The 27,221-nt window shown below is 55.1% G+C and overlaps 1 protein-coding gene across 52 annotated transcripts in view; it reads left to right on the forward strand.

The window, feature by feature from the left end:
- The window catches only part of Ncor2 (nuclear receptor co-repressor 2), a 162,646-nt gene that overhangs the window by 85,116 nt on the left and 50,309 nt on the right, over positions 1 to 27,221 (forward strand). For 50 of the 52 annotated variants that reach the window (NM_001437571.1, XM_087578889.1, XM_087578920.1 and 47 more), the window contains 8 exon segments: positions 2,630 to 2,696; positions 6,156 to 6,328; positions 7,173 to 7,266; positions 8,886 to 9,064; positions 12,621 to 12,675; positions 14,502 to 14,600; positions 24,720 to 24,877; positions 25,890 to 26,062. In NM_001437571.1, the coding sequence (NP_001424500.1) occupies positions 2,630 to 2,696; positions 6,156 to 6,328; positions 7,173 to 7,266; positions 8,886 to 9,064; positions 12,621 to 12,675; positions 14,502 to 14,600; positions 24,720 to 24,877; positions 25,890 to 26,062 (998 nt within the window). 52 annotated transcript variants of the gene reach the window in all.

The raw sequence follows: 27,221 nt of genomic DNA on the forward strand, positions 1-27,221 counted from the left end.
GTTTGACATGCAGCAGGAGGGAGACTTTGGCTTATCAGTTGCCACTCTGGAAAGCGAAGACCTGGGCCCACTGTGTTAACAGTCCCTCAAGCTGACACCTGTACCTTACGTGTGGGAGTGGTACCAGGGGGTTTTGTTGTTCTAGTCCCTAACCGTAGTGACAGTTATTCCTCACCTCTTTGTTCACCAAGCACGCCTCCGTGTGTCTGTCTGCACCAGGCACTGTCTGTCCCTGGGAGTTAGGAGGGGATGAGTCCCTACTTGCAGTGGAGAAATGGCAGGCTCTCTACTCAGGCGGAGTGTGACAGCCGTGACAAGGACAGCGAGATTGATCCGGGGTTAGTGGGGAGCTCCACCACCCAGGGAGCAGAGCCGTCACCACTCCTGGGCTCTCTGCTGTAATTGCTGAGAGGTGGGAAGCGTCCCTTCCCTGGGGACCTGGCCCCTGTCATTTTAATTTCTCTGCCTGCGTGCCTGGCCGTGACTTTCAAGTTAATTTCATGCTTGGCTTCCTGGGGTGGGTGATTTCAGACCTGTGGAGGTCACCTGTGCTCTGCTTGTCTCCCCTGCCGGTGTCCGGAAAGTGTCACTAGCAGCTGAGGTTCTGCCAGGGCACCTGCCACCTGGACTGGGAGCCTGCCCTCTCCCAAGGGCTTAGATCTCTTAGAATCCCCACACAGGGAGGGCAGCCCCAAGGGCATGCCGGAGGAGAGCAGTGTAGGAGCTCCCAGACCTGCAGGACCTTCAGGAGCATCCATGCCTGGATGGCGTCAGATAAGTCTCAGCCGAGTACGATGGGGCTGGACAGCCACCGCCCCGCCTGGGGTTTGCCTACCTGCTTGGTCTCTGCCAGCATGGAGCCTTGGACCTCGAGTGTCTCAGGCTCCTCTTTTCCTCATATTCTAGGCCCGCCATCTCATTTTCAAGATGGACAGGAAGCAGGTTACTGGGAACATGTCTCTGGTCTTGCTCTGGTGGTTCAGAGGTGCCAAATAGCTTCCCCAGGGTCACAGAGCAAAGACGCACATGTCTCTGTGTCTCTGGCCTGGCAACCTCAGATAGTCAGTCACATTGCCTTCCCCACTAGCAGGCGAGGATGCTCGTTACCACAGAGGCTCTCGGGCTCTCTAACACCCTGTTACCAGCTTGAGCAGGCATAGGTGGGGCTCCATCTAATTGTGCCTTGGGACAGTTGGGGTCAGACCCTTCTTGACCCTCATCTCATCCGGCCAAGCCCAGGAGCTCAGCTCCCCTCAACCGCCTTTGTTCAATTCCACGTTTGTAATTGCCAGCAGGCAGCTGATTTCATGGCTGTTTGTGGAAGGCCTCCCTTTGTCTCTCCACCGGAGTTCCTACATTCACACTAGTATTGGTGTAGCTCCCCATTCTTCCAGTAGCAGGTGGCTGTATTCCCTCCCCTCCCGCTTCTGTCCCCCTCTCCTCTTCCTCCCTTTTCCCTCTTCCTCTCCTTCTCCTCTTTCCCCCTCTCTCCTCTGCTCTCCCTCAGCCCAGAATCGCCTCAGACTTCCTGTATGGTACACAATACCTAAACTTCTGATCCTTCTGCCTCAGCTGATTCCCAAATGTTGAGATTACAGGTATGGACCGCATTTTCATGTGGTGCTGAGGATTGAACCTAGGACTTCATGCTTGGTAGGCCAGCAAGCCACGTCTGAGGTCATAGGCATGGGACCCCCAGGCTCTCACTCCAAGGTGACGCCCTTCAGTGGGAACTCTTAGATTAGGGACATGTGAGGAAGTTGGGGTTCCCTCACCCGAAAAGTGATGTAGCCATGATCCCGGGTTAGAGAGGGCATGTTCAGGTGTGTGATGGTGATGGTCCCCAAGGCTCTCTGTCTGTGTCTCCCAGAGGTCAGTTACAGTGCCTGGTTGAGTGTTTTAGGCCTGTGGGGTGTAGGGATGTAGCAGGTCTCTGCTGCTTGGAGCGTGTGGTGGATGGAGTCCTGTATTCCAACTGTGCTGTGCCTACCCTCAGGATTTCTGTTCCCTCTTTGCAGTCTGAGCTTTATCTTGCCCGTCTGTGTCTTTTTTCTACCCTCTGCCTCCATTTTCTAAATCTTTGTCCATTCTGAGGTAAATCTCTGTTCTCTTCTCTCTCCCTCCCTTTTCCTTCTCTCAGTTTCTCCCTTCCACCCCTCTCTGACCCTGCTCTTCTACCCATGTCTGCACCCTTGTTTTCCTCTCTTCCTCTCAGAATCCTTCCCTGCTTTCCTCAGTAATACTTGCAGAGCCTTGTGGGGGGCTATGGTCAAGCTGGTACAGTGGAGCGGGGCAGTCTACCCAACCTGGAGACTCCTCGATGCCTTTAGCTGTTCATAGGACAGTGTCCCTGGCCATAGCCATTGCCACATGACTCATTTGCCTCCGGGTAGCAAGGGTTGAACTTTGTTGGTTGATACCCATGGCTGTGACTCAGGGATGAGGATGATGCAAGTTGGCAAGTGTGGGAGCTCTAGAGATGGCGGGCAGGTGGTACTAGCAGCTCTAAGGGACAGGTAGGCTCTTGGGAAAGGGGGAGTGGGCTCCCTCTGACTGAGGGCCAGTGCTAATCACCGTGAGCTCCTGCTGAGAGCTGGCCATCTCCGACGCCCCTGTCTGTGCTCCCCAGAAACCAGGCGATGCGGAAGAAGCTGATCTTGTACTTCAAGCGGAGGAACCACGCACGCAAGCAGTGGGTGAGTCCCGTCCCGTCTTTTCCATGACATATACAAGCAGTGTGTGAGTCTAATCCGGTCTCTTCCATACCATGTGTGAGCTGTGGGTGAGTCTCATCCCTATCCCGTCCCTCCCCTCCATGTGTTATGAAAGCAGTGCGTGGGTCCTGTTCTGTCCGCTCAACACACGGGCAAGCGGTAGATGAGTCCTGCTTCCATTCTGCCCTTCTCTGAATCCCCACCCCTGTCCCCTCTCCTCCATTGGTGCAGTAGATAAGGGAAGCCCTGTGCCCCCATGGCCATTCAGGAGTCAGAGCCTCTTCAGCACATGCTATCCAGGCTCCCGAGGTCCCTGTCCACTCTGCAGCTGTCGGGGATGGGTGTCTGCGTCATGAGAGAATGCTGTAGATGAACCCTAAAGGCTGCAGCTCCTGTGGTGTTTGGGGCTCCTGACCTCCTCTCCCAGCCCTCTAGAGTGGGGAGCCACTGAAGCCAATAGGGTCTTGAATGCATCCTTAAAATGTCCTTCATGGGCTTTAGTGCCCACAGTTTTGGAGAGAGATAGAAGCTAGGGGTGTCCTGAGAGACGATCCTTCCCCTCCTCCAGCCAGGTCCAGGCTCTGGAATATTCGGCCATTGGAAAGCAGCAAGGCCCTGGTCTGTGGTGGACCGTTCTTCGGGAGGGGGTGAGGGAAACAATTGCACTTTGACCCACAGGAAACCAGGGCTAAGGGATAGAGGCAAGGAACCTGCCATGTTGCCTTAGCTGCCAGGGTTGGGAGTGACACTCCACCATTATGCCTACTTATGTAGTACCGGAACCGTGTAGCTGGTTTGATTTAGGCCTTCACCTCCCTTCCTGGGCTCTGCATGCAGTCTCTGCTTAGCCTTGATCCTGAATCAGCTCTGATCCAGGGCCAGGCTTCAGTTGGAGGTGATGTCATCCATTCCATTCAGCCCGGGACTGCTGGGAGACACTGTCTGGTGTTTGTGTGTGTGTGTGTGTGTGGTGGGGGGTGCGGGGGTCTACGATGTCAAGATGGCAGACTCGACCCTTCCTGGGCTGTCACATGGGGCTGCAAGGTGGTCCCTGCCCCCTTTCTCAGGTTGGCCTTACTCAGCCAGTCTTACTCAGCAGTGCCTAGAGCCTGCGGGTGTGTAGTAAACAGAAGACAGCAACTAAGTTCTGCTTGCACTGAAGTGGAATGATGCTGGAATGTGAATTGTGGGTGAAGAGGAGTCAGGGAGCTCCCCAGTCATACGCCTTCAGCTGCAGTCCCGAGTGCCCACTGTGCATGTGGTTCCTGGCATGGGCTTCAGGAACTGAGTTTCCCATCCCAGACCTTTTCTCCTCATCAGTGGGCATGGTTCCATGAGGTGGGTGTGTTTGCACAGCCCCGTATTTCAGGCAGGGAAGCTGAGACGGAGAGGTTAGCGCGTTGGCCCCATGTCACACAGCTGAGTAGTGGCAGCGTCTGGATTGGCACCGGGGCTGTCTTGTTCCTTAGTCCTGGGTAAGCAGATAGGGCCTGGGCAAGCTGAGGTAGAGATGAGCTCCGGAGGGAAGGTGGCCTCAGCAGTGGAGGAGGAACGGCCCTGCTGACTTACAGGGGCGAGCTAGTTGTGTACAGGTCTTTGCTGAGGGAGAGCATGGCAGGCGTAAAGGCCCTGGGGTTGGCGCTCACCAGGACCTGTTGAGGCTTATCCTCCCAGAGGAGCACAAGTGCATTCATGGTGAATCTGCCCTCAGTGTGGGATGTCCTGTGCGTCGGGCTGCAGGAAAGGACGATAGTTGCATGACCACACCCTCGCTCTAAGATCAGGCTGGTCAGCTCCAGGATCGCCACGTGCAGACCACAGGACCACAGGACCGCAGGCCCCTGCTGCTGATGGACGAGGAGAAGGCAGGCGTGGGGGGGGGTCCCCTTAACATCCTGCAATCCAACCCTGCCATGCCATTGGGCCATCCCTAGATGCCACTCACAGCTTGCCCTGAGTGGCTGCCCTCAGCTGTATCTGCCGTCCCACGTTAGAGGTCCTTGCGGCTCTCTGAGAGGAGCCAGTGAGGTAGAGGGGGATTTGGGGTGGGCTTGGAGTCAGGGAGCTGGTTTTTAAAGATGAAGGAAAAGCCTCCGAGTCCCCTTGGCTCTGCAGCCCAGGTGGTCCGCCATAGGCTGATAGACAGAGAGGTCTGCCTCCTCTCCTGGCCAAGCAATGTCCTGCTGTCTTTAGACAGTGGTTGTCAAAGGATCCTTGCTCCGATGTGGAACCAAGTGCACTCACCTACCCAGTAGATGAGACAGACTGCAGCAGGCCACACTGTGGTTTGACCTAGACAGACACTGTCCTGTCTCAGACAGTACCACACCCCCATTCGGGAGCTGCTTGGGCCTTTGTGCTATTGCCTGGGGCTGTGGATCGTGTGGGATGTTCCTGAGGTCTTGGGCCCTGTTACTTGTCTGCAAGGTATGGGACAGCCCCAGCCCTCAGCTGGTGACTGACTGACGAAGTCAGCTCTGATGTCCTCCCCTGTCTCTGGCCTCTGGTCTCTCAAGTATTCTCTCCCTTCTCCTTGGGCTTCTGGGTAGGAGCCAAGAGACCTAGGCTGGACTGGTGGAATGTGTGTGGGCCCCCCTCCATCCCCCACCCCCCATCTGCCCTTAGCCGGAGTCCAATACCTTGGACTATTGTTCAACTCTCCTTGAGCCATAGACACAGGGCGCTCCGGGTCAGAGGTTAAACACACTGTGGCAGGTATCAGGGCACAAGAACATAGCCAAGGTGTTAATATGACCATGTCTCCCGTCCTTCTGTAGCTGTTAGGGGCGGGATTTTTGATCTCCTTGGATACATACAGGGCGTGCGGCTGTACCCTGGGCTTGTTGGAGAAATACAGCAGGCAGCTTGGTGGTTAAACCGGGAGGGGGACTTCCTCATCTGCAGAGGAGGGCAGAACCTTTTTTCCAATGTCTGCTAGGTTTGGGGTTCTTAGATCTGGGGAGTGTGGCTGCACCAGAGACCAGGGACAAGGAACTGCCTCGAAAGCGGATATTCCCTGGGGACACCTTTTCTGGGCCACAAGAGCTCTACAGAGCCATGCCGCCCAGGACAACTCCTGCAGTTGGGCGGCCTGGCTTGATCTGCTTCACGGTGTCCACGGTAGCCGGCGTGAACACAGCACGAGCCTCAGGCTACTGGTTCAGGGCTGTTTCTCATTTGTGTGACCGAGGGAATAACTTGACGGGACTGGAGGCTTCTGAGGCAGATGAGGCCCCTGAGGGGCACCTGTGACTCCCCAGGGACCAGCAGCTCTGTGACTGTGACAGAGTGTGTGTGTGTGTGTGTGTGTGTGTGTGTGTGTGTGTGTGTCTGTCTGTCTGTCTGTCTGTCCCTCCCCCTCCCCCATCCGTCCATGTGACTGCAGTGGGCAGTGTCCGGCCCTCACCGGCGTGCCTCCTTCTGGCCATGGCCCCCTCACAGGAGCAGCGCTTCTGCCAGCGCTATGACCAGCTCATGGAGGCATGGGAGAAGAAGGTGGAGCGCATTGAGAACAATCCGCGGAGAAGGGCCAAGGAGAGCAAGGTGAGGGAGTACTACGAGAAACAGTTCCCGGAGATCCGCAAGCAGCGGGAGCTGCAGGAGCGCATGCAGAGGTAAGGGCGCCACGGAGGACAGTGTGCACAGGGGTGAGGGGTGCAGAGCTGAGGGCAAAGGGATCGGCCCACACTAGGGAGAACACAGGAGTGAGTGCGTGTGTGCGGAAGTGAAGGCCCAGAGCGGGGTGAGGGTACTGAGGTGAGCACATGTAAAACAGCTCTCCCAGGGATGAGCATGTATAGAGGGTTCACGTGGGCCTCTGCTGGCTTGTGCCCAGAGTGCCCTCACAGGGCTTCACAGTTACAGCTAGGCACCCTCCAGAGCCATCACTCATGAGCTTTGTCTTGCTGTTCTCACTCTCCCGACCCCATGCCTGCTTAAAGCTGCTGAGTGCGACTCTGCGGGGGGGGGGGGGGGGGGGAGTCGGAGTGGGGACGGGAGGATGGCCGGGCCCAGCTCCGAGGTGGGTGCCTGTCCTCACTGTGGCCATGACGGGAGAAACCTGGGCAGGCTGTCTGAACAAACGAGGCTAGCTGGGTGTGGCCACCTGGATGCGTAGGCTCATCCGACTTGTCTCACCGACCCACACAACAACATGGTCCCAGGGGCTGATCTGAGGTCCAGAAACCTGCTCCTGGTCCTCGGGCTAGAGGCAGCATTGGGTTCCTGCTGGATCTTTGTCCTTTGTTCATGGGAGATGGGCTGCCATCTTGTAACCTCTGGGGGTTGACATTCCTGGGCTCTAAGCCTCTGGTCAGATGTGAAGGTGGGGTCTCAGCCCTGGTCTCCCCATCCCCATTCATTCACCCATACTTAACCCTCTAGAATGTTCTGCCCCATGATCCAGGCCTAGCCTCTCCGTGGGATGGCTGGTCCTGACTGTGTCCTTCTGGTTTCCAGCAGGGTGGGCCAGCGTGGCAGTGGGCTCTCCATGTCGGCGGCACGCAGTGAGCATGAGGTTTCTGAGATCATCGATGGCTTGTCTGAGCAGGAGGTAAGTCCACAGTGACACTGTGCACACCCCATCGCTTTTGAATGTCTCTCTCCATGTCATTTACACATAGCTTCTGCCATGATGGTCAGGTGCCAGCAGGAAACCTAGTGCTTTCAATCCCGAGGCTGGTGATGGGCATCCGTCAGAAGCGATGTGGGCACCAGCAATAAGTGGCCGTGCCAGGCCATGCCTGTCCCCCAAAGGGCACAGATGACAGGGATACCCACAACTGTGAAGGAAAACATAGTTGGGGAAATTCACTGATCCAAAAAGCCTCTAGTGCCTAGAAGGGACATCAGGAAGCTGGGTTGTGGGACAGGGATAAGTGCCCCTCACTCCTCTCCCACTGCCATGGTTCAGGGTCTCTGCTGAGCTTGGCAGAACTGTTAGGGGGCGGTCTGTCAGTGAGAGCAGCTGGGGCCAGCCGAGGACCTTCCTAGAGGAGCCTGCCTTCTGCCCGTTGTCCCTTTGGTCTTCCCTGGGGACCCAGTGCCAATCTTGGTGGGGTGTGGTCACCATCACAGAGAAGGCCACGAAGCAGAGCAGGTGCTTGTCCCCAGAGAGGTGTACATGGCCGCCACCACAGTGGACCCAGAACACCATGTACCAGGACCCTTGCTTCTTTTCTGGTGGTTCTGCTCTCAGGCAGAGATGGCCATAACACCTTTGTCCCTTCTGAGGCAGTTACGTGGCAACCCTGGCCATGTATCAGGAGTGGCCGCTTAAGTGGCCTCCTTGTCAACACAGACAGCCCTGTGCACGCAGCAACCTTACCAGCTCGGGCCTGCACCCCACTGAATGCCTGGCCTTTAAGGGACATCCTCTTGCTGTAGTTCTGCTGGAAAACCTCTCCTCCTCTTGTGGGCAGAAAGCAGAACTCAAAAATCCGCAAGCGGCAGCCATGGGGCCATCCTCGCTGGCGGCCATGCGGCTCGGTTCAACCTCTGTGCCACAGATGTGGATGCAGGTGTGGCTTTCGTTTTCTCTGGAAGCAGGGAGACAGTGGCCCTGTCTACCCACACATTGGACCCTTCCTTAGGCTCTAACCACACAAGAGTGTTGTGGCTGCCACCTTTTTGGGGAGCCATTGCCAGAACAAGGCTGGAGACAGAGTCTGGGTCAGAACCAGAGGGTACTGGGCAGGAGACACCTGGCACCTTCCTAACATGGACAAGCCAGGCAGCCATAGAAGGGCAGGCAGGCCCAGTCCCCAGGGGATGATGGAAAAGCCAGGGCCAGAAAGTGACCAGGCTCTCTGCGTGCCCTGTGCTATCCCCTGGATTTCTGGCTCTAAGCCAGATATGTGCCATCCCGAGTGTGCGTGGAGCCAGGCTGGGCCGTGCCCTGTCCCTGCCTTCACAGTGTTTTATTACACTGCCTTTGTGGGGGTGAGATTCATGGCCTCTCCTACTGCAGATAAGGCCTCATGCTGTGCACTGAATTTACGGCTTTTACTTTCCTTAACTACCCCACAACTCTAAATCCTCTCCAGCACCAGCCACGGCTGACTTTTTAATTCATCATCCCTCCCCTAAGGAATGCCCCAGGGCCGGGGCACCCACCCCTCACCTTGGAGGCCCTGCATTTGCCCCCTGACCCCACCCTGTGCTCTGCTGCAGAACCTGGAGAAGCAGATGCGCCAGCTGGCTGTGATCCCGCCCATGTTGTACGATGCGGACCAGCAGAGGATCAAGTTCATCAACATGAACGGACTCATGGACGACCCCATGAAGGTGTACAAAGACCGCCAGGTTACCAACATGTGGAGTGAGCAGGAGAGGGACACCTTCCGCGAGAAGTGAGTGTCCTCCGCGGCTGCCTGGGAGCCTTGCCTGTGTGCTCTCTGTTCTCACACTGTGGTCACAGAGGCACTGATCAGAACTCCCGCTGCTCTGGCGGTGAAGGGATCCTCAGCCCCTCTCTGCCTCCATCCTTTTAGGAGTCTTAGGCATTTGTCTTCTCGTAGGTAACAGGTGTGTGTCTCCTTGTACCTCACAGAATTCATCAGCAGACAGCTCCCTCCACATAGGCTCAGAGAGGCGAGGCCGCCTGACAGACGTAGAGCGCCTGTGGTGTGGAGGCAGGCGTAGCTGGCCGCTGGAATAGAGAGGCCGTGTAGGGAAGCCAGGGCTTCAGTGATCAGGAATAGGCTCTGGTAGTTAGGAGATGGAGCTCAGCTGAGTGTGGTTGCCAAACCTTTAACCCCAGCACCAGGGAGGCCGAGGCAGGGACATCTCTTCTACTCCAGCCCAGCTTAATCTATACAGTGAGACCCTGTCTCAAAAAGTGCGTCTCCAGGAGGCTTCTCCAGACAGTTTAGGGGAGACGAGTTTGTGACTTCTGGGTGGAAGACCATTTTAGCCCAGGGTGAGGACCTGAGGTGTTGTCTCTAGGTCAAAAGAAACATCCCGCGTTTTGGGGAGCCCTGGAAGAGGTGGTGGTATAGATGTCACGATAATATTCTTATGTCTGTTATTTGGGGCAGTACCCTGTAACACTCTACCTTGAAGCAGAACCCCTTCCTCAGAGGACCAGGACCCCTGAGAGGCTGGAGCGAAGAGATTGAAGCAGGGACTGGGCCGGCACATTGCCCAGGAATGCCTGTTGAAGGGGAGGTTCTCATGCAACAGGCCTCTGTTGAGCAGAGTGGCTGACCTGTTTTCCCTCCAGAGAGACCCTTGTCTGCTGGGGGAAGAGTAGTCCAGGGTCAGGCTGTACCTGCCTTTGGAAGGACGCTGTACAACAGGCTAGCCCCATCCCAGATCACAGACAAGGTTTGGCCGCTACATGGGGCTTGGGCACAAGCAACAGTCTTCAAAGTAGCATTTGGCTATAGAAACACACACACACACAAAAGAATCCCCCGAGTCTGCCCTATTGGCAGCTCAGGTCAGGAGCTCTCTCCTTTGTGGCCTGTATCTAGGACTCTTGTGCCTAGGACTCCTCCGTCTGGTGTGTTTTATGACCTGACTTAGGATAGTGGTCCTGAGATGGCTGAGGCCTCTGTGTGTCCTAGTGTCTTGCTAGGCCTGCTGTTTTAATGGGCAAACACTTAGGGGTACTTTAGTGGCCGGCCCTTCCTAGATAAGTCTCATTGCACTTCAGACCTAGTGATTTACTCTGATGATTCTATAGCTGACAAACTGATGACCTGATGTCTACTGGTGCATCTTCTGTTTACGCAAGGCACAGCCATATTATGTTGGTCTTTGAAGGCTGATGGTGTCCCCGGAGGGCTTACTTGCCAAGGTGCTGATGGCATCCAAACTGACCTCAGAGTAACTCAGATGTCACTTGCTGACCACATGGCCATGCACAAGCCAGCCTCAGTTTCCTCCTGGGTAAAATAGGCATGGCTACATAGCATTCTCCTTGTGCCTGTGGCAGCCACTTCTGCCCCAACAGGAGAAGCTAGGACACCCTTCTGTGAAAAGGTGATGATTTGCATGAGACCTGTGTGTCCCCATTCTTATCCTGGGGTCGGTCACACTACTAGATTTAAGGGAAGTCCACACGAACAGTCGTTACTTGGAGTTTTTTAGGGACATTGCCACTGGAAGGCCAAATATAAATATGGTTTACACAGGCCCAGGTGGTGAGTGCGTGCGTGCGTGTGCATGCTCTTGTATGTGTAAAACTTTGTTGCCTAGGGGCAATGGGGGGTGCCGCTTTATTTTCCAGACAGAGTCTCATAGCTCAGGCTCGCCTCAGGCTCATTGTATAGTCAAGTCTGGTCTTGAACCCTCCTCCTGCCTCAACCTCCCCAGTGCTAGGATCATAGACATAAACCCCATGTTATGTTTTATATATACACGAATGTGTATATATATGTATATATATGTGTACACAATGTATATATATGTATGTGTATACACACACACACATTTTAAAGACAGGGCTTTCTTTATGCAGTGCTGACTCTGAAACTTCTTCCCTCAGCCCATAGCACTGGCAATCTAGGCATGTACTGCTACGGTTGACTTCTTTTGAAGCCTAACTGCCCGTGATTGGTTGAACCTTAGATGTAGTACCCTGTACATGCTCCCTTCAGGAGCGACATGAAGCGCCCAGGCTAGGCCAAACCCATTCATGTGTGCCTATCTCACAATGCCTCTGAGCCACGCGTTTTCATTTTTTTTCCTGTTTTAGTTCTGAGATGAGGTCTCACTAAATTGCCCTGCTTGGTTTGAAACTCACTGTACCCCAGGCTGCCTGTCCACCTGCCCCAGTCTCCTGAGTTGCTGGGTAACAGTTGTGCCATCAGACCCGGCTCTCCCAGATTCTGGTGAACTGTGGTGGGGAGAGGGACAGGTGCCCTGCAGTGTCTCAACTTTGATTTCTGGTAGCCTGGGGCCCATCACTGCCTGGGGAAGTCCTATAGAAGGGATGGTGGCAATGGTACCCTAGGCTTGCCTGCCATGGGGGAAGGCGGGGGGGCTGGCAGGGTAGCCACCGTCCTGCTGCTTTGCTACCTCTGCTTCCTTGGGAAGAGTTTAGAGGCTCTTCCGGATTCCCCAGTGTCTGGCGGGGAGAACGGGAGGGGCCTCTGGCCTGCTGCCCAGCCACCTGGAGGCCAGGCGGGGCAGCCCAACACCAGCTGCACACTGGTGGGAACTGGCCCTGGACTGCTGGCAGCCATTTCTTCTCCCTGGAGATACCAGGGTGGTGGCAATTCACTGGAGACAAGGGGGCAGGCTCAGTGACGCCACCCAGCACCCTGAGGGTGTAAGCAGAAGCAGGCCTTGACCCTACCCTACCCCCACAGCTGCCTGGCCCTGACATTTCAGCTGGCCGGCTTTCCCAGTAATGCTCAGGCTTCGCAGGAAGCCTGTGGCTCAGAGCCAGTTCCCGCCACCCCCTGCGGCTCCAGCCACTTTTGGCTTTTCCTGGGCATCCAAGGCTCTGTCCCAGCCTTATTGGAGGCCTTATTGCCTGGCTTGTGCAACCTCACCCAGGCAGGCTTGGCTTGGCGTGGGCTTGGGCCTAGCTGGGCCGAGCCAGGCCGAGTCAGGCCCAGCTTCTTAGACCCGGCTGGGAAGAGAGACAAAAGCAGATCTGGGGGGGTGGGGGACCCCACTGGCAAGCTGAATGCCGTGTCCTCATTTTTCCTGGAAGCCTGCAGCAAGACAAACAAATGTATTTTCAAAGGCATTACTGCCAGTGAGTCACTCCGAGGAACGCCCTGGACCCTGGTCCCTGCCCCGCAGCCCTTCCCACGCCCTGAAGATCTGCTAGTGGGGCGGTGCCCGCCCAGCCAGGCTGGGGTGGCAGGCACTGGGCACTCTCAGGTCTTGGCTGTCCTGTAGGGCCTCCCTCAGCCTCAGCCTGGCCTCAACGTCCTTCTCTTCTCCCAGGTTCATGCAGCATCCCAAGAACTTTGGCCTGATCGCCTCATTCCTGGAGAGAAAGGTGAGTGCCCATCCCTGGCTGGCAGTACGGGCACTAAGCCGGCTTGCCATCCATTCCTCAGGGCCTATGTCTGGGCTGGGTGGAGTGTCTGCCCCTCCTCTGTCTCTCTGGCCAGCTCCATCTTTTTTCCTGCCTCCGCCTCCTTCCTAAGAGGGAAAGCCAGGCAGGCCCCACCCGGGATGGGGAGGAGCCTCAGGCTTCAGGCCCAGGCCGCCCAGGAAAGATGTGGAGACTGGCATCACATAGCCACTTGCCCAGTACACTGGGTTGGGCGCCAGTTCTGAGAGTTTTGCCATGTTCCAACTGAGGCCTTGTGGCCAGGTATGGCCTGCATCCAGGTCTGTGTGTGGAGTAATCTCCTGGGTCCTTGTCACGGGTATTACGGGTTTTCTGACAACTGTAGATACCACTTCCGGCGTGTGGCTAACACGCCTATCATTCTGAGTAAACCTTCATGCAGAATTGATATTTGAACCCAACCTGTTCCCCAAACCAGAGCCTGGAGCACTTGCTCTGGTTCTGCTTCTTGTAGGTAAGGAGTCACATTGTCCCCAGAGGGCTACCGCTGGCTTTTACTCACACACCAGGCTAGCCTACAGTACACGAACAACCCTTAGTGGGCAGGTGGCAGCATTGGCTGTACGTGGGAGTTGGTTCTGTAGGCCCCGCACCTCAGCTACCTTGGCCGACCCTGGAGGGCCGCAGTTTGGATCTAGACCCTCAACAGTGGGATGTCCAGCCTGGCTGACCCCTGCCCTGAGTCTTAGGGATGTTGGGAGCTGGTGGGAGGTGGACCGTGGGATCTAGATAACCATTTTCATAGACAGTGATCATTCCTCACAACTGATATGGGCTGATATGTTCTGGGGAGACGGACCCTCTGGGATGTGGTACCTGAAGAACGAGTGTTGGGAACCAGCATTATAAATAGCCTACCTGTCTGGTGAGGCATCCTGATGGGTGTGGGTGACTCAGTAGTCCCTAAGTTTAAAGGCTGGCGCTCCACAGAGCCACAATAGCTCTGAGATTGGAGATTGAGTAAGGCTGTGGGGGAGGGAAGAGGAGGGGAATCTGAGGGAGAGAGGCACTCAGAGAGGATCTAGATGAGGCAGATCAGTGCTTCTAGGACACAGGTGGCTGCTAAGGCCATTTCTCATTCCTGAGCTGGCTGACACACAGGTCCTCTGGGTCATGGGTGTAGACGAGGGTTGCCTTGGGGGACCCTGTGGACATAGCGTTTGTCCATGGCACACTCCAAGAGTGGTCTGATTTGTACCACCCCACAGTCCTCGTGTTCCCTAGCTTGGCCCTAGGTCAAACATGATGGGCACGGACGTCTCAGACACAGATACCACGGTAGGCTCCAGTGAAGCTTCTTGTCCATTGTGCGTAAGTTCTGGGTTAGGCTGTTCAGGATCCTGGGTTTCCAGGAAGGAGCACAGAGCCATGTGTGGCAAAGGCTGGGTTGGCGTTGCTCTGAGTACCCGTGGCTTTGTTCTCCGAGGGAGCTGAGCTGCTGTGATGTCATCACTGTTCCCTACAGTTCCAAGGACAGGGTCTGTGTTGATAGCCTGCGACTCTGCCGTCTCTCCACACTGGGCTCTGTCCTGTGTGTGTCACCTTCAGAGTAACCCACTTGACCGCACAGTCCGTTTCTACATGTCACAAGCGAGCCGCTTGGTATTCAGAGAGGTCAGGTACTTGTCCCAGGGCCACCCAGCTGGTCATCAGAGGAACAAGGATTTGAATCAGGCCTCTGGCTCCTGGCTCCTACTGTGCATTCTGTTACCCCATTCACTCCTCAGTGTCCTCTCTCTGCCCTGCAGACAGTAGCCGAGTGTGTCCTCTATTACTACCTGACCAAGAAGAATGAGAACTACAAGAGCTTGGTGAGGCGCAGCTATCGGCGCCGTGGCAAGAGTCAGGTAAGATGTGGCATGGACTGCTTGGCCTTGGGGACCGCCGCTCCTGCACTCGAGGGACCCTTGCCGGGTGGTCAGTGTCCTTGATGATTGGCGTCATACAGTTCTAACATTAGGGTTCCCTCTGTATCATCTGACCTGAAGAGGGTGTTGGCAGTGTACAGAGGTGGAACCTCTTCTGTCTTGGCTAGGGTGTCTCTGGCTCAGAGCTGGCCAGGCCATAGTCCTCACGGTTAGATGGCCACATTTCAGGGCTGGAGAGATGGTTCGGCACGTAAGAGCACAGACTGCTCTTACGGAGGACTCAAGTTTGATTCTCAGCACCTACACGGTGGCTCATAATCACCTGTAATTTCAGTTCTAGGGGATCCAGTGTCGTCCTCTGGTCTCCGTGGTATCAGGTACACGCACAGTACAGAGGTACACATGCAGAGAAGAACACCGATACACAAAAGTGGGGACATACGCAAAGTAAAGACAGCCCAGGACAATCTGGGGAGACCCACTGAACTCCCCCAATCTGCCCCTTCACTCATGGGTATTTGAGGGGAGAAATAGCCAATGGTCACCACATGTGTTTCATGCCTCGGTGTCTAGAGTGCCAGCCACTGGCAGCTTGCAGTTCTGCTCTCTACCTGCTGTGTAAATAAAGCTTTATTGGTACAGCCATTATTGCACAGCTTACAGCCTACAGCGTCACTGTAGCAAAAGCTGGCTGATCTGAAAGATGTTAGGTAAATTCAGGCAATGCACAGGACCCTGATGCACAAAAGCCAGGGATTCTGGGGGTGTGACTTTTGGGAGGCGGAGAGAGATTCACTGTTCATCGTCCTCTCTCAGATTGGCAAAGGTCAGGCCTCATTGTGAATTGGGCTGGACCATCATAAACAGGGACTGCTGTCCCATAAAACAGCCATTTTCTGGTCCACTTAAAGCGCAGATCGGCGGGGTTGGGGATTTAGCTCAGTGGTAGAACGCTTGCCTAGGAAGCGCAAGGCCCTGGGTTCGGTCCCCAGCTCCGAAAAAAAAGAACCCCCCCCCCAAAAAAAAAAGCGCAGATCGGGAGGTCAGTCTGCTAAGACAAGTGAAGCCCCCCAGTCAAAATGTCCGGCAAGCTGGTAAAGTGCCTGCAATGTGAGCGTGGGAACCTGAATCCAATCCCTAGATCCACACAAAAAGCTCGGCATAGTGGCACAAGCTCGTACTCCCAGTGGAAGAGAGGTGGAGACAGGATACTGTGGCTTCAGCCTGCCTACTGCACTCTGTAAACCCTACAGAGACTCGGTGTCCAAGTACAAGGCAGACAGCTCCTGAAGAACAACACCCGAGGCTGACCTCTGGCCCTCCGGACCCACGTGCACACAGATACAGATGCACACGCTTGCGGGCATGCTCAGTTGAACACCCAGGGCTCAGTGTGTGTCCACTCTTGCAGGATGGCTGGATTTGGTCTGTGGCTGTGGTTTTCTAGCTCATTTTCTGCGCCCACAGTGAGCTGGCTTGCTTGGTTCTGACCAATATGTGACTCCACAGTGTTGTGGCACAGAGCAGTGGGCACACTAGAGGTTTCGCTGAGGCATTCAGGAATTTTTCTAGGCTGAGGACAAAAGGTCAGTTGGACACCATTTGGAATGTTGGGAGGCATTGGGTTTACTGTGGAGACAGGGGGACCCGTGTGAATCTTTATACCTAGCCCTGTAGAGATAAGTGGAGGGGATGCTGTTGTCTGCCTGGGTGATGGTGATGGAGGCAGTGATGGTGATCATGATGATGATGGTGATGGTGATGATGGTGATGGTGGTGATGATGATGATGATGATGATGATGATGATGGTGGTGGTGGTGGTGGTGGTGGTGGTGGTGGTGGTGGTGGTGGTGATGATATGGCGGCAATGATGGTTTTAGTAATAATACCAGCGATCGTGGTCTTTGGTGATGATGGTTGATAATGGTGGTGGTAATGATGTTGGTGATATTGGTGTTGGTTTGGTTTGGTTTGGTTTTCCATGAAAGGGTTTCTCGGTGTATTCCTTCCTGTCCTGGAACTCACTCTGTAGACCAGGATGGCCTTGAACCCAGTGCACTCAGCCTGATGGTGATGTTCGTGATGCCAGTGACTGTCTTAGTTACTTTTCTGTGGCTGTGATAAAATACCATTGCCAAAGCGACTTACAGAAGAACAAATTTACGTGGGCTTCCCGTTCTTCTCAAGAGTTGAGAGTCCATCCCGGTAGGGAGGCTTGGCAGCCAGTGGCAGGTGTGGAACAGGAGCAGAAAGTGAGTGCTCATGTTTAGAACCACAAAGGCCAAGCAGAGAGAACAAACGAGGGGTAGCGGGTAGTTCTTAAACTTCAGAGCTCACCCCTGGTGACAAACTTCCTCCAACAAGGCCACACCTCCAAAGCCTCACCAAACAGAACCACCAACTCAGGGCCAAGTGGGCATACCCTTCAGGTCTAGAGAACATCTCGCTTCAGCCACTGCTGGTTTTGGTAATGGTAATGGTGATGGTGACAGAGTAGCCGTGGTGAATGTGACACATTGTCGCAGTGCCATGTCTCGTGCATTTGAATGTGAAACAGCCTAAGAAAGAGAAGAGAGAAGTCCTTGGGGATTCCCTTTCTACTTAGAGACCTGGGGTCATAGCTAGCTAAAGGAACATCCACAGGGTCGGACTTGCTCCCTAGGCTGTGGGAGCTGAGGGAGTACAGTTGCTCTGCCGGGATCATTGGGTAACGGGCCTGCCTTTCTCTTTGCCCAGCTGCACTGCCTCTGGGCCTCATGGAGGGCTCTGCTTGCTGGGCCTCTCTGTACTGTAGGGATGGAGTGCCAGGTTCTGTGCTGTGGTGACATGTCCTGAGACAGGGCTGAGGGTGGCGAGCCACTCCCACTGGGGGTGTCCTTTGAGGCAGAGCAAGGCTCGGCCACACCTGGTGTGGTTTTGTCCCTTTGCTACTTCTGATGGCTCCTCTTTCCTGGAGGAGGCCTGCGTGCCTCCAGCAGCTGCTAGGGCTGCCTCTCTACCTGTTCTTTTGCTGTCTTGGTATCTCCCCTACACTGTTCCTCACCTCCTGCTCCGGGGTGGCCCCTGTTTGCAGATGTTGCGGTGCCTGTGGTCCTGGTGTGGTTCCTGTGGCTTCCGGCCACACTGTTGCTTAGGAAAGCCACAAGTGGCCGTTCCTTTCCTCAGCCCACCAGTGACACTCAGAAGGCTCCCCGAGAGATGTCTGTTTGGTGGATAGGACGTGCGCCCATCCGAGCACGTATTGAGTGCTTGCTGCATGCTGTGATTGGAGAACCATTATGGGGGGGTCCCTGTGTAACAGTTCAGAAAGCACTGAGAATTCTAGCAAGCCATCCCCACTCTCAGACTCAAGAGTTGCAGGGTAGACACCAGGTAGTACTTCCTGAGTGCTTCTCCTCAGACTCTGCCTCCTGCATGCCACCTTGGGGAAGCTATGCTTCCAGAACTGACTGCCTCCTTACCCACCCCAGAGACTGGGGCCTCCTCTGCTCTCAATTCGGCCTTGATGGTATTGAACCAAGAGAGGAGTGGAGGCAGAGAGGTGAACCTAGGAGCACCTTGGCATTTAGCGCCTAGCTGTCCCTGAATGCACTGGGATGGATGTCCGCGGAGATGTGGCCTCCCAGGTTTAGCCGTCTCTGGTTGCTAGCATCTCCAGCCCAAGACTCTGGTTCTTCAAAACCTGCTGTTCATGGAGTATCCCCAAGAACCTCAATCCTGGGGACCAGCACCCAAACAAGCAGGGGAAGGGGAACTTCAGACAGCCTCAGGGCCCTTTCTGGAGTGTCCCTAAGCAGGTTGAGATGGCCATAGACGTTCCCTTGGATGTGTCTACTATGCGTGACATGCCTGTGTCCTCCACCTGCCCCTGAGGCATCTGAGCTGGCCTGGCCCTTGGTTAGCCAACTCTTCTCTCTCTGTCCTCTACCTGCCCTGTCAGAGTGCTTGTTCAAGTGGTCACATTTTTAAAACCGCAGAGGTTCTAAGCCCCTGATGAAAGTTTGTGGGTATCCGTGATGGCCACCAGTGTCCTGCCATCTCCCAGCCCACCCAGCCAAGAGAGAGTGAGACTTCCCCGACCTCAGCTGCCCACGGGTGAGGAGTGCAGTGGGCCATCTGGAGTGGTAGACTTACCTATTGCTTACCTATCAGAGCAGCTCCCGTTCTAGAAGCTTCTCTGGCCTCTGCCCAAGGTGAGGCAGGCTCAGGCATAGACTCTGAGGACGGTGACCTCCTGAACCTGTTCTTAGGGACAGGATCAGGACCATGTTCTGGCATTTTTCCCCAAGCTTCCCCATTGGCTAATGGTCCTGACTGGATATCTGTCTGATGACCACTCCTGGTCCCTAGCCCAGATCTCTCACCAAGGCTGTGGTGAAAGTACCATGCCACCTTCTAAGCCCAGAGCCATGACCGGTTGGCAGATGCTGTGGCCCTTCTGTGGTGGAGAGGGACCTGTGGCCGATCAGGCGTGTCCCTGAGGGTAGACTAGATCATTTTCTTGCAGACAGGACATGAACAGGAAAAGTCTGTCCTGGACTCCTGACCTCTGGACCAGCCCCCTTTGCTGAGGGGGAAGTCTTCATCGTCACTGATGTCAGCCCTCACATCCTGGCCCACAGTGTTCTGTCGGCTGCCCCCTGACCCTCTATCTCACTGCTCTTCCTGGCCTTGGTCATACAGGCTGTTCACACTGTCTGCTGCCATGTGTAGCTTCCGCCTGGCCTCTCTTCCTTTTTCTCTGTGTGGCCCTGTCTCTTCTTTGTTTCTGCTGTGTCTGTGTGTGTGTGTGTGTGTGTGTGTCTGTGTGTGTATGTGTGTGTGTGTCTGTCTGTCTGTCTGTCTGTCTGTGTGTGTATCTGTGTCTGTGTGTCTGTCTCCCTCTGTCCATCCATCTGTCTGTCCTTGTCTCCGTGACCCTATGTCACTTCCTCTTTTCCTGCCTCACCTCTTCACCCACCTTCGTTGTGTCTGTCTGTCCGTCTGCTTGCCTGCCTTCCTAGCTCTCTTTTCTCTGTGACCCCTTGTCACCTCCTCTTTGTCCCCATCTCACCTCTTTATCTACTTTCCCTCCCCCACCTTACCACTTTCCTCTGGTCGCTTGCCAAGGGACAGATGACCTTGTTCCCAGGCAGGGCCCAGATTGCCTGCCCAGGAGCAGTCTGACCAGGAGACCCAGGACAGCACCAGACAGACTTGGGCAGTGTATGGCTGTCACTCTTCCCTTGAGGACCAGCTAGCTGCCCCTTGCCTGTGAGGTCACCAGAGACCGATGGTTGGAGCCTGTGTGTCACGCTAAGCCACAGCACCCTGGCTAGACCATTTGGTTGTTGGTCATCAGCGAGGGTATGTGCTGTGTCTCAGGCCTTAGGAGAAAGCCTCCAGCCTAAGCCCTGAAGCTTCTTGGGTTCAGCCCATAGAGGACTGATTGCTTAGCTGATTTACTGGGGATGTTTTGTGCAAGCCAGACTTGTGCCAGTTTAGGCTCAGCTGAGCAGGTAGCCGTGGTTTGCTCTCTCCTCAGAGGCCCTCCTCCAAGTCCACAGTCTTGTTAGACATGCCTGTGAGACCCTACTCAGGGCTGGCAGCTGGGGAGCCCAGGAGGTGGGAGAGGCTGTACCCTATGGCTGGAAGAAGCTGGATCACTTCTATGGGAAATGAGAAAGGTTCAAGATGCTTGACTGGACCAAGACACAGCACAGGGGGCCCAGCTCCCCCAACCACCCAGACTGACCACATAGGAGGTGGGAAGTGTGGGTTCTGTTGGACATGGTCCATCACTCAGCTGGGACAGACATCACCCCGGTGCTCCTAAAAGCTACTTACTGCTTACTAGATCAGTGGCACTGGGAGCTGCCCACATTTGAATCAATTTCGATAATTCCGTTGTGAACGAGACAATTGAGGACCCTGGAGAGCCCCTTGGAGGTGGTGTGGAGGACTGCTAAAATCCTGGGGGCCGTGTGATCAGGGGCAGCTTTCAGGGCTCTGACCCCTTGAAGGAAGGAGCCAGCCAGGCAGAGATCACAGTGGGTGCAAAGGTCCCAGGAAGGGACCCTTTAGTTGCCTCTTTCTGAGGGCAGGAGGGAAGCAGGAATAAACTAACATGTGGAGGGAGGCCCAGCATGGATGTCCTGTGTGTTTAATTCTGGTGGCAGGGCAAGGTGTGTGTGTGTGTGTGTGTGTCAGTGTGTCAGTGACAGAGACAGAGACACCTTCCATATCATCATCAACCAAGAAAATGCACCACAAGCTGGTCTTTTGGGGGCATTTTCTCAATAGAGATTCCCTCCATCTAAATGACTCTAACTTATGTCAAGTTGACATAAAACTAGCCAGCACTCCCACTGAGTCCCGACTTGACGATTTAAAATGGAGCCTTGGGGATGGTGGTCAGCTCAGGTACAATGCTTGGCTAGTTTGTGCCAAAGCCTAGGGCTCTGTCCCAAGTTCTGTAGCAGGGTCTCCACAGCAGAGCAGCTCAGGAAAGCTCGAACATGAATGCGGGGAGCCACCATGGTGTGTATGAAGTGCTGCTGTTACCATGTAAATTCTTCCTCTTGCCAGGTCTGACCCAGGCCTCAGAGAGGTGCTAAAGCGCATGCCATGTCCTGTTCCTGCCCCACCATTCAAGCAGTGGGAGTGACTTCACAGTATAGGCTGGCTGGACCACGTCGGCCACAGCTAGACCTTAGAGGCGCCATATGACTCAGCCCCTGATGTCTGTTTAAAAGCTGCTCTCTGGCCTGATGTGGTGGCACAAACCTTTAGTCCCAGCACCCAGGTGGCAGCGGCAGGAAGATCTCTTTGGGTTCAAGGCCAGTCTGGAGCTCTGGGCTTAACCAGGACTACATAGTGAGACCCTCACAACAACAAAAGCCCTGCTCTCAAACCAGCAGCAAGGCATGCGTTTCTGTTAACATGGTGTGCCTGTGCTTTATGATTGGCTCTTGGTATTCCACACACTCTGGTGACTTCAGCACAGCTCTGTGGACGGCTGAGCCTGCAACCCTTGCTATGCGTGCGTCCCTGGGAGAAGTGGATGGGTACCCAGAGCAGGCGTGAAGGAGGCACCACCAGCTGTAGACTGTGGTCTTCCTCTGCTCTGACCCCCATCCCTGTTTTCCTCCACTCACCCGCCCTCTCCCCTTTTCCACATAGGAAGTTCTTGGGACTCACTTGTGGGGCGTTTGGTTTGTTGGTTCTTGTTAGTACAGTGTTTATTGAATGAATGACTGAGTGTATTAGTCAGGATGGCTCTGAACTGTCAGGTTCTCTTTCGTTTATTTAAGTTTGGGATGGAATCCAAGGGCTCCCCAATCCCTTCCCTTGATCTTGGCCGCCACACAGCCCTGAAGACCCAGTGCAGGGGCTGGGTCTTACCAGGCTTCCTCATCTGAAGGGTCTTGGTGACTCAAGGCCACACAGGGCTGTTTGTGCCTTTTGAAGGTTCAAACCTTGGCATTTTATTGCTGGGAAGAGACACCATGACCAAAGCAACTATTATAAGGGTCAGCGTTTAATTGGGGCTGGCTTACAGGCTCAGAGGTTCAGTCCATGGTCATCAAGGCAGGAAGTATGACAGCATCCAGGCAGACATGGTGCTCTAGATGGATCTGAGCCTTCTACATCTTGATCTGAAGGCAGCCAGGAAGAGGGTCAGGATCACCCTGGCCAGACTTAAGACCATATGAGACCTCAAAGACCCGTCTTCACAGTGATGCACTTCCCCTAACAAGGCCACACCTCCTAATAGTGCCACTTCCCATAAGCCATGCATATTTAAACCATCACAAAGGTTTTTACCTATGTTATCACTTAACACCTCAGTCCTGACTGTGTCAGCTTCATGTTCTGTAAGTTTGGTCTTTACACTTCCTGGGGTCTTGGTGCCCCCTGTAGACAAGAGTTTGTTTAGGGTAGGAATAGCAGTTCTGCTAACTTGGTGGAACCAAGAGTCCCTGAGGAGGTTATCTTTGGGGTTCCATTTGGCTGCAGGCTCTGCTAGGAAATGCTGTGTGACCTTAGATGGATTGCTTTACCTCTCTGTGTCTTGTTCTCATCTGTGGAACAATGTAACATCAGGGTTGTTGGGAGGAGCAAGAAGCTGGACGTGTGATGTGAGGACAGTTCCATCCCATGCGTGTTGTCAGCCGACACCTGTCCTTACTAGTGTCGTCCTCTGGAAGGAAAAACGGGTCCTAGCAGATCTGAACAGATACATGAACCTCCCCGAGGATCCTTTCAGGGTGTTCATAGTGCTGTGATCTGGGGGTGGGGGACATATGTGGTCACCTTGCCCATAACTGATGAATTGCCACTTGATTCTGGGGGAGCGTGGCATTCTGCCTCTCCTGCCTCCGCAAGCTGGGGCTGAGGTCTCCTCTAGCGTCCTTTCTACCATGGGATACAGAAACCCTGCCGGTTTCTCACTCTGGTCTGAGGACCTTAACAGCAGATTTGTCAGGGGCTAGGTAAACATGGGGAACCTTGGGATAGCCTAGCATCAGCCTATAGCCAAACTCCGCCTCCCATTTGCTTTTGTAAATAAAGCTTTATTGGCATGTGGTCATTCCCATTTGTGGCAGAGCCAAGCCAGGTGCCTTGGAACCTACAGGTTGTGCAGCCTGAAGTCCTTTAGATAAGACCTCGCCAGCCAGGCTTAAGGTCCTAGTCTGCAGTGCGCTGGAACAGCCTGGGAGTTCATTTTATTTTCATTTGGATGGTTTTGAGGCAGGATCTCACCCTGTAGCCCTGGCTAGCCCTTTGAATTTGTCACAGTCCTCCTGCCTCTCCCTCCCAGCTGTTGGGGTACGGGGTTACACATGTGTACCAACTTGTAACTACGCTGGGGCATTAAAAATATTGATGCTGCCTCCAGCCTGGGCTCACAGTGGCCTTGGCACGGTTGGGGTCTGGCAGCCTTTGGGTGTCAGGAAGCAGAGCTGCTCGTGAGGCTACAACAAGCTTGAAATCCCTAGGCATGGCTGGCCAGCGCTGTCGGCCAGACTTGCAGACTGGGATTTGCCAGCCTCAAGCGACTGGTCGTAGGGACCCAGTACCCGCTTCAGGTCTCTCAGGAGCCAGGAGGGGCCAAGCATATGGGTTCATTCAGGCCAAGGCAGCCTACCCTCTGCTGTCACCCCCATCCACAGAGGTGCAGCCCCGGGTGCAGAGACACCTTGTGGTTCATGCCGTGGGCAGCCAGACCTGAGTCCCCCACCCAGCCCTCTATGTGGAGGCGGGAAACACGACTTGAGTGGCTTGGCTACTATGCCCCTGCGTGGGACAGCTGAAGCCAGATGTGCTGACAGCTGTGAAGCCTTCCGTCCCCTTGAGTTCTCACCCCCAGTTTTTATGGCTTGACTTGGGCACATGAAGAGGGAACACCGTTGAGCTGACAGGAAACTCCTTCAGTGCCAGGGCAAACGAGGCTTCGCCTCTGGGCTGTATGGAGGGTTAGAATCTGAAAGAAGGACTCAGGCTGGCCGACTGACATCTGGTACCCAGCTGAGGAGCCTGCAGCCATTCGTGGCTACTTGTGGGTGGGATGACTGCCCTGGCCCCTCATTAGAGAACATGGGATTCTTGGTAGTTGGAGAGAGTGACCCTGAGGACCCTGAGGACACAAAAGCATTGCTTTAAGAGCGCACTGTGACTACACAAGTCAGGCTTTTGCCGTATTACCAGTATGTCATGATGCCCCTGTCTGTCCCCAGTATTGCCTAATCCTATAAAAGACAAGGCCCTAAAGCGTTGTGCACCGATGTTTTTCTGCCAGGAAGGAACAAGGGAGGGAAAGGGCTGCCCCCCCTCCCACACACACCCTGTGTTGGTGTCGTCCCTGCCTGCATCCCACCTACTACCCGCCTCCCTGCCAGGGCTTTCTGCAGGTGCCCTTCCTCTGGGCTCAGTGGAGAAGGCAGGAATCAAACCCCTGTGCCCAAGTGCGGTGCTTTTTAATGCTCCACTCCGCCTCCGACCTCTCCCAGCTGGCTGGCTTCCCAGCTGCCCTGGCCTCTGTGTTCACCGACCCTCCCTTCCCCAGCTTCACCTGTCTCCCGTTTTCCCTCCTGCCTCTGCTCCCCGGGCTGTAGCAGCAGCAGCAGCAGCAACAGCAGCAGCAACAGCAGCAGCAGCAGCAGCAGATGGCACGGAGCAGCCAGGAGGAGAAGGAGGAGAAGGAGAAGGAGAAGGAAGCCGACAAGGAGGAGGAGAAGCAGGATGCGGAGAACGAGAAGGAAGAACTCAGCAAGTAAGGCCTTGCAGCTGCGCAGCTCACACCTGGGCCCTGGGGAGCAGAGCCTGGCGCCGGTTTGGAGCCCCAGCCAGTTCTCCCAGGCCTTTCCTCCCGGAAGCCTCAGCCCCCGCTCCCTGCATCCCCCACCCTCTCTGCACACCCCTCCTCCCCGCCCCCCAGAGACCTAGGAGACTGATTGCTCATTTGAGCCCTGCTCCGGGACTCATAAATCCAGACAGCCACTTTGGCACTCAGCCTTGCATCCCCTCCAAGGCCCCTGAGGTCCACAAGGGAGAGACAGCTGAAGGGCCCCCTCCGGGGGTGGGGTGGGGCAACATGGATGCAAGCATCTGGCAGCCCTCACCTCCATACTCACCCCCATCGGCACCTCCCAGCCAGTGGGAGAAGGTGGAGGGGCCGCAGGTGCTGTGGTGGGCCCTTGCACGGCAGAGCCTCCTCCTTCCCCGTCTCCTTCCCTGTCTCCACGGCTCCAGCCAGCATCTTTCAGGAAGATGAATGGGTGACAGAGGTGATAAATCTGCCCCAGTTGCTTCTGAGAAGCCCGGTCCCCAGGTCATGTGCACCCCCACGGCTCAGCTGGGCTGCGATTGCTGTCCTGTATACCCTAAGCAAATCGCTCTGTAGAGGTAGAGAATCAAGTCCCCTGTGGCTAGTGAGGGGGCTCATAGAGTCCCGAAGGCCCCTAGCCAGGCTTCCTGTTTGGTGTGTGGTGATGGTTGGTGCTGTCTGTGAGCATCACTTGAGGCTCCACTGGTGATGTGGAGTCGGGTGACTTCACAACTGCCCTTCCCACCCTCATCTGGAGGGGCTCCCGCTGCCCTTCAGGGCTGAGATACTGCTGCAGGGCCTGGCTGCCCATGGCACTGCCTACCCACAGCGCCCTTTTGGCCAGCAGCAGCTCTTTCCTCTCTCCAGCTCTGAGAGAGCGATCCAAAGGTCTCCCCCAGTTGTCCTGGGGGTGTCCAGCTCCAGCTGACCCATCCTGATGCCTCTTCCATGACGGCAGGGAGAAGACAGACGACACTTCTGGAGAGGACAACGATGAGAAAGAGGCTGTGGCCTCCAAAGGCCGCAAAACTGCCAACAGCCAAGGCCGCCGCAAAGGCCGGATCACACGCTCCATGGCCAACGAGGCCAACCATGAGGAGACGGCCACCCCGCAGCAAAGTTCAGAGCTAGGTGAGCAGGCTGGGGACTGGGAGGGAAGACAAGCGAACTGCCCTGGAACTGGATTTTTGGGTTTCCATAAAGTGTTTGGCTAACTGAGCTCATTGTGACCTGGAACTTTCTCTCTTTGCCTCGGCATCTGCATGTGGACAGAGAGAAAATATACACAAGAATATAAGAGATTCCAGAAGCTCTAACCAGGTTGGGGATTTAGCTCAGTGGTAGAGCGCTTGCTAGGCAAGGCCCTGGGTTCGGTCCCCAGCTCCGAAGGAAAAAAAAAAAAGAAAAGAAAAGAAAAAACAGAAGCCTCCAACCTGGGTGCAGGCGGAGCCTAGGACTGGGAAGAGACTGTGAAACCCACCCCTCCCCCACACAGCCCTCTTTGTTGAGTTAAATCAGAAGATGGGGCCCTGTGGACCCAGGGTGGTGATGAGCTGGAGAAAATAGGGTGTGCTGGGCTGCAGTTCCAGGGGCAGCCACCAGGGGCAGCAGTGCACACTCCTCCTGTGTCATCTTGGCTGTTTGGGTCTCTTCCTGGGTGGGTGGATGTGAGTGGGCCAGTTCTGTTTCTCTAGTGGGTCTGCAGTAGGCATTCACTCCTCTTGGGACTGGCTTGGGCTTCATGTATGAGCTGCTGGGGCCAGTGCAGCTTTCCTCAAGTTAGGATATAATTGGGATTCGAACTCACCCCACTGACCACAAATCCTGTGTGGCTTTTGTGGGAGTGTGGCAGCTGCCAGTTATGGTGGCAGTGTGCCAGAAGGCCTGTGAAGCGCACCTCATATGTGGGGCAGTCCTCTAAGCCCCGGCCTGGTGCTTGGACTAGACTTGGAAGATAGGAAATACACCCTGGGCTTTTCTCAGTGTTCCAGAATCTTCTACCCGTAGTGTGCAAAGCCTCCCATGGAGGTGTGTGTGGAAAGACAGGGGACTCTGAGATCCAGGAGACAGCCCGGGGTTTGCAACAGGAATGGACATAATTTTTATCCGTTTTCTTCCTGCCTTGAACTACTCGCTGGCCTCCCTGTCCCCTCCATTTGAATCTACCACATTGTGCCTGCCACAGTTCTCAACACTCCCCAGGCAGGGGCTCATAGCTGGGCCACTGCAGGCCACCCGCAGGGCACTTGGTGTATGGCGTGTCATCCCAACAAGGCTGCTTCCGCCCAAC

The sequence above is a fragment of the Rattus norvegicus genome, chromosome 12, assembly GCF_021556685.1.
Source record: "Rattus norvegicus strain SHRSP/BbbUtx chromosome 12, alternate assembly SHRSP_T2T, whole genome shotgun sequence".
In the NCBI taxonomy this organism is placed as follows: Eukaryota; Metazoa; Chordata; class Mammalia; order Rodentia; family Muridae; genus Rattus; species Rattus norvegicus.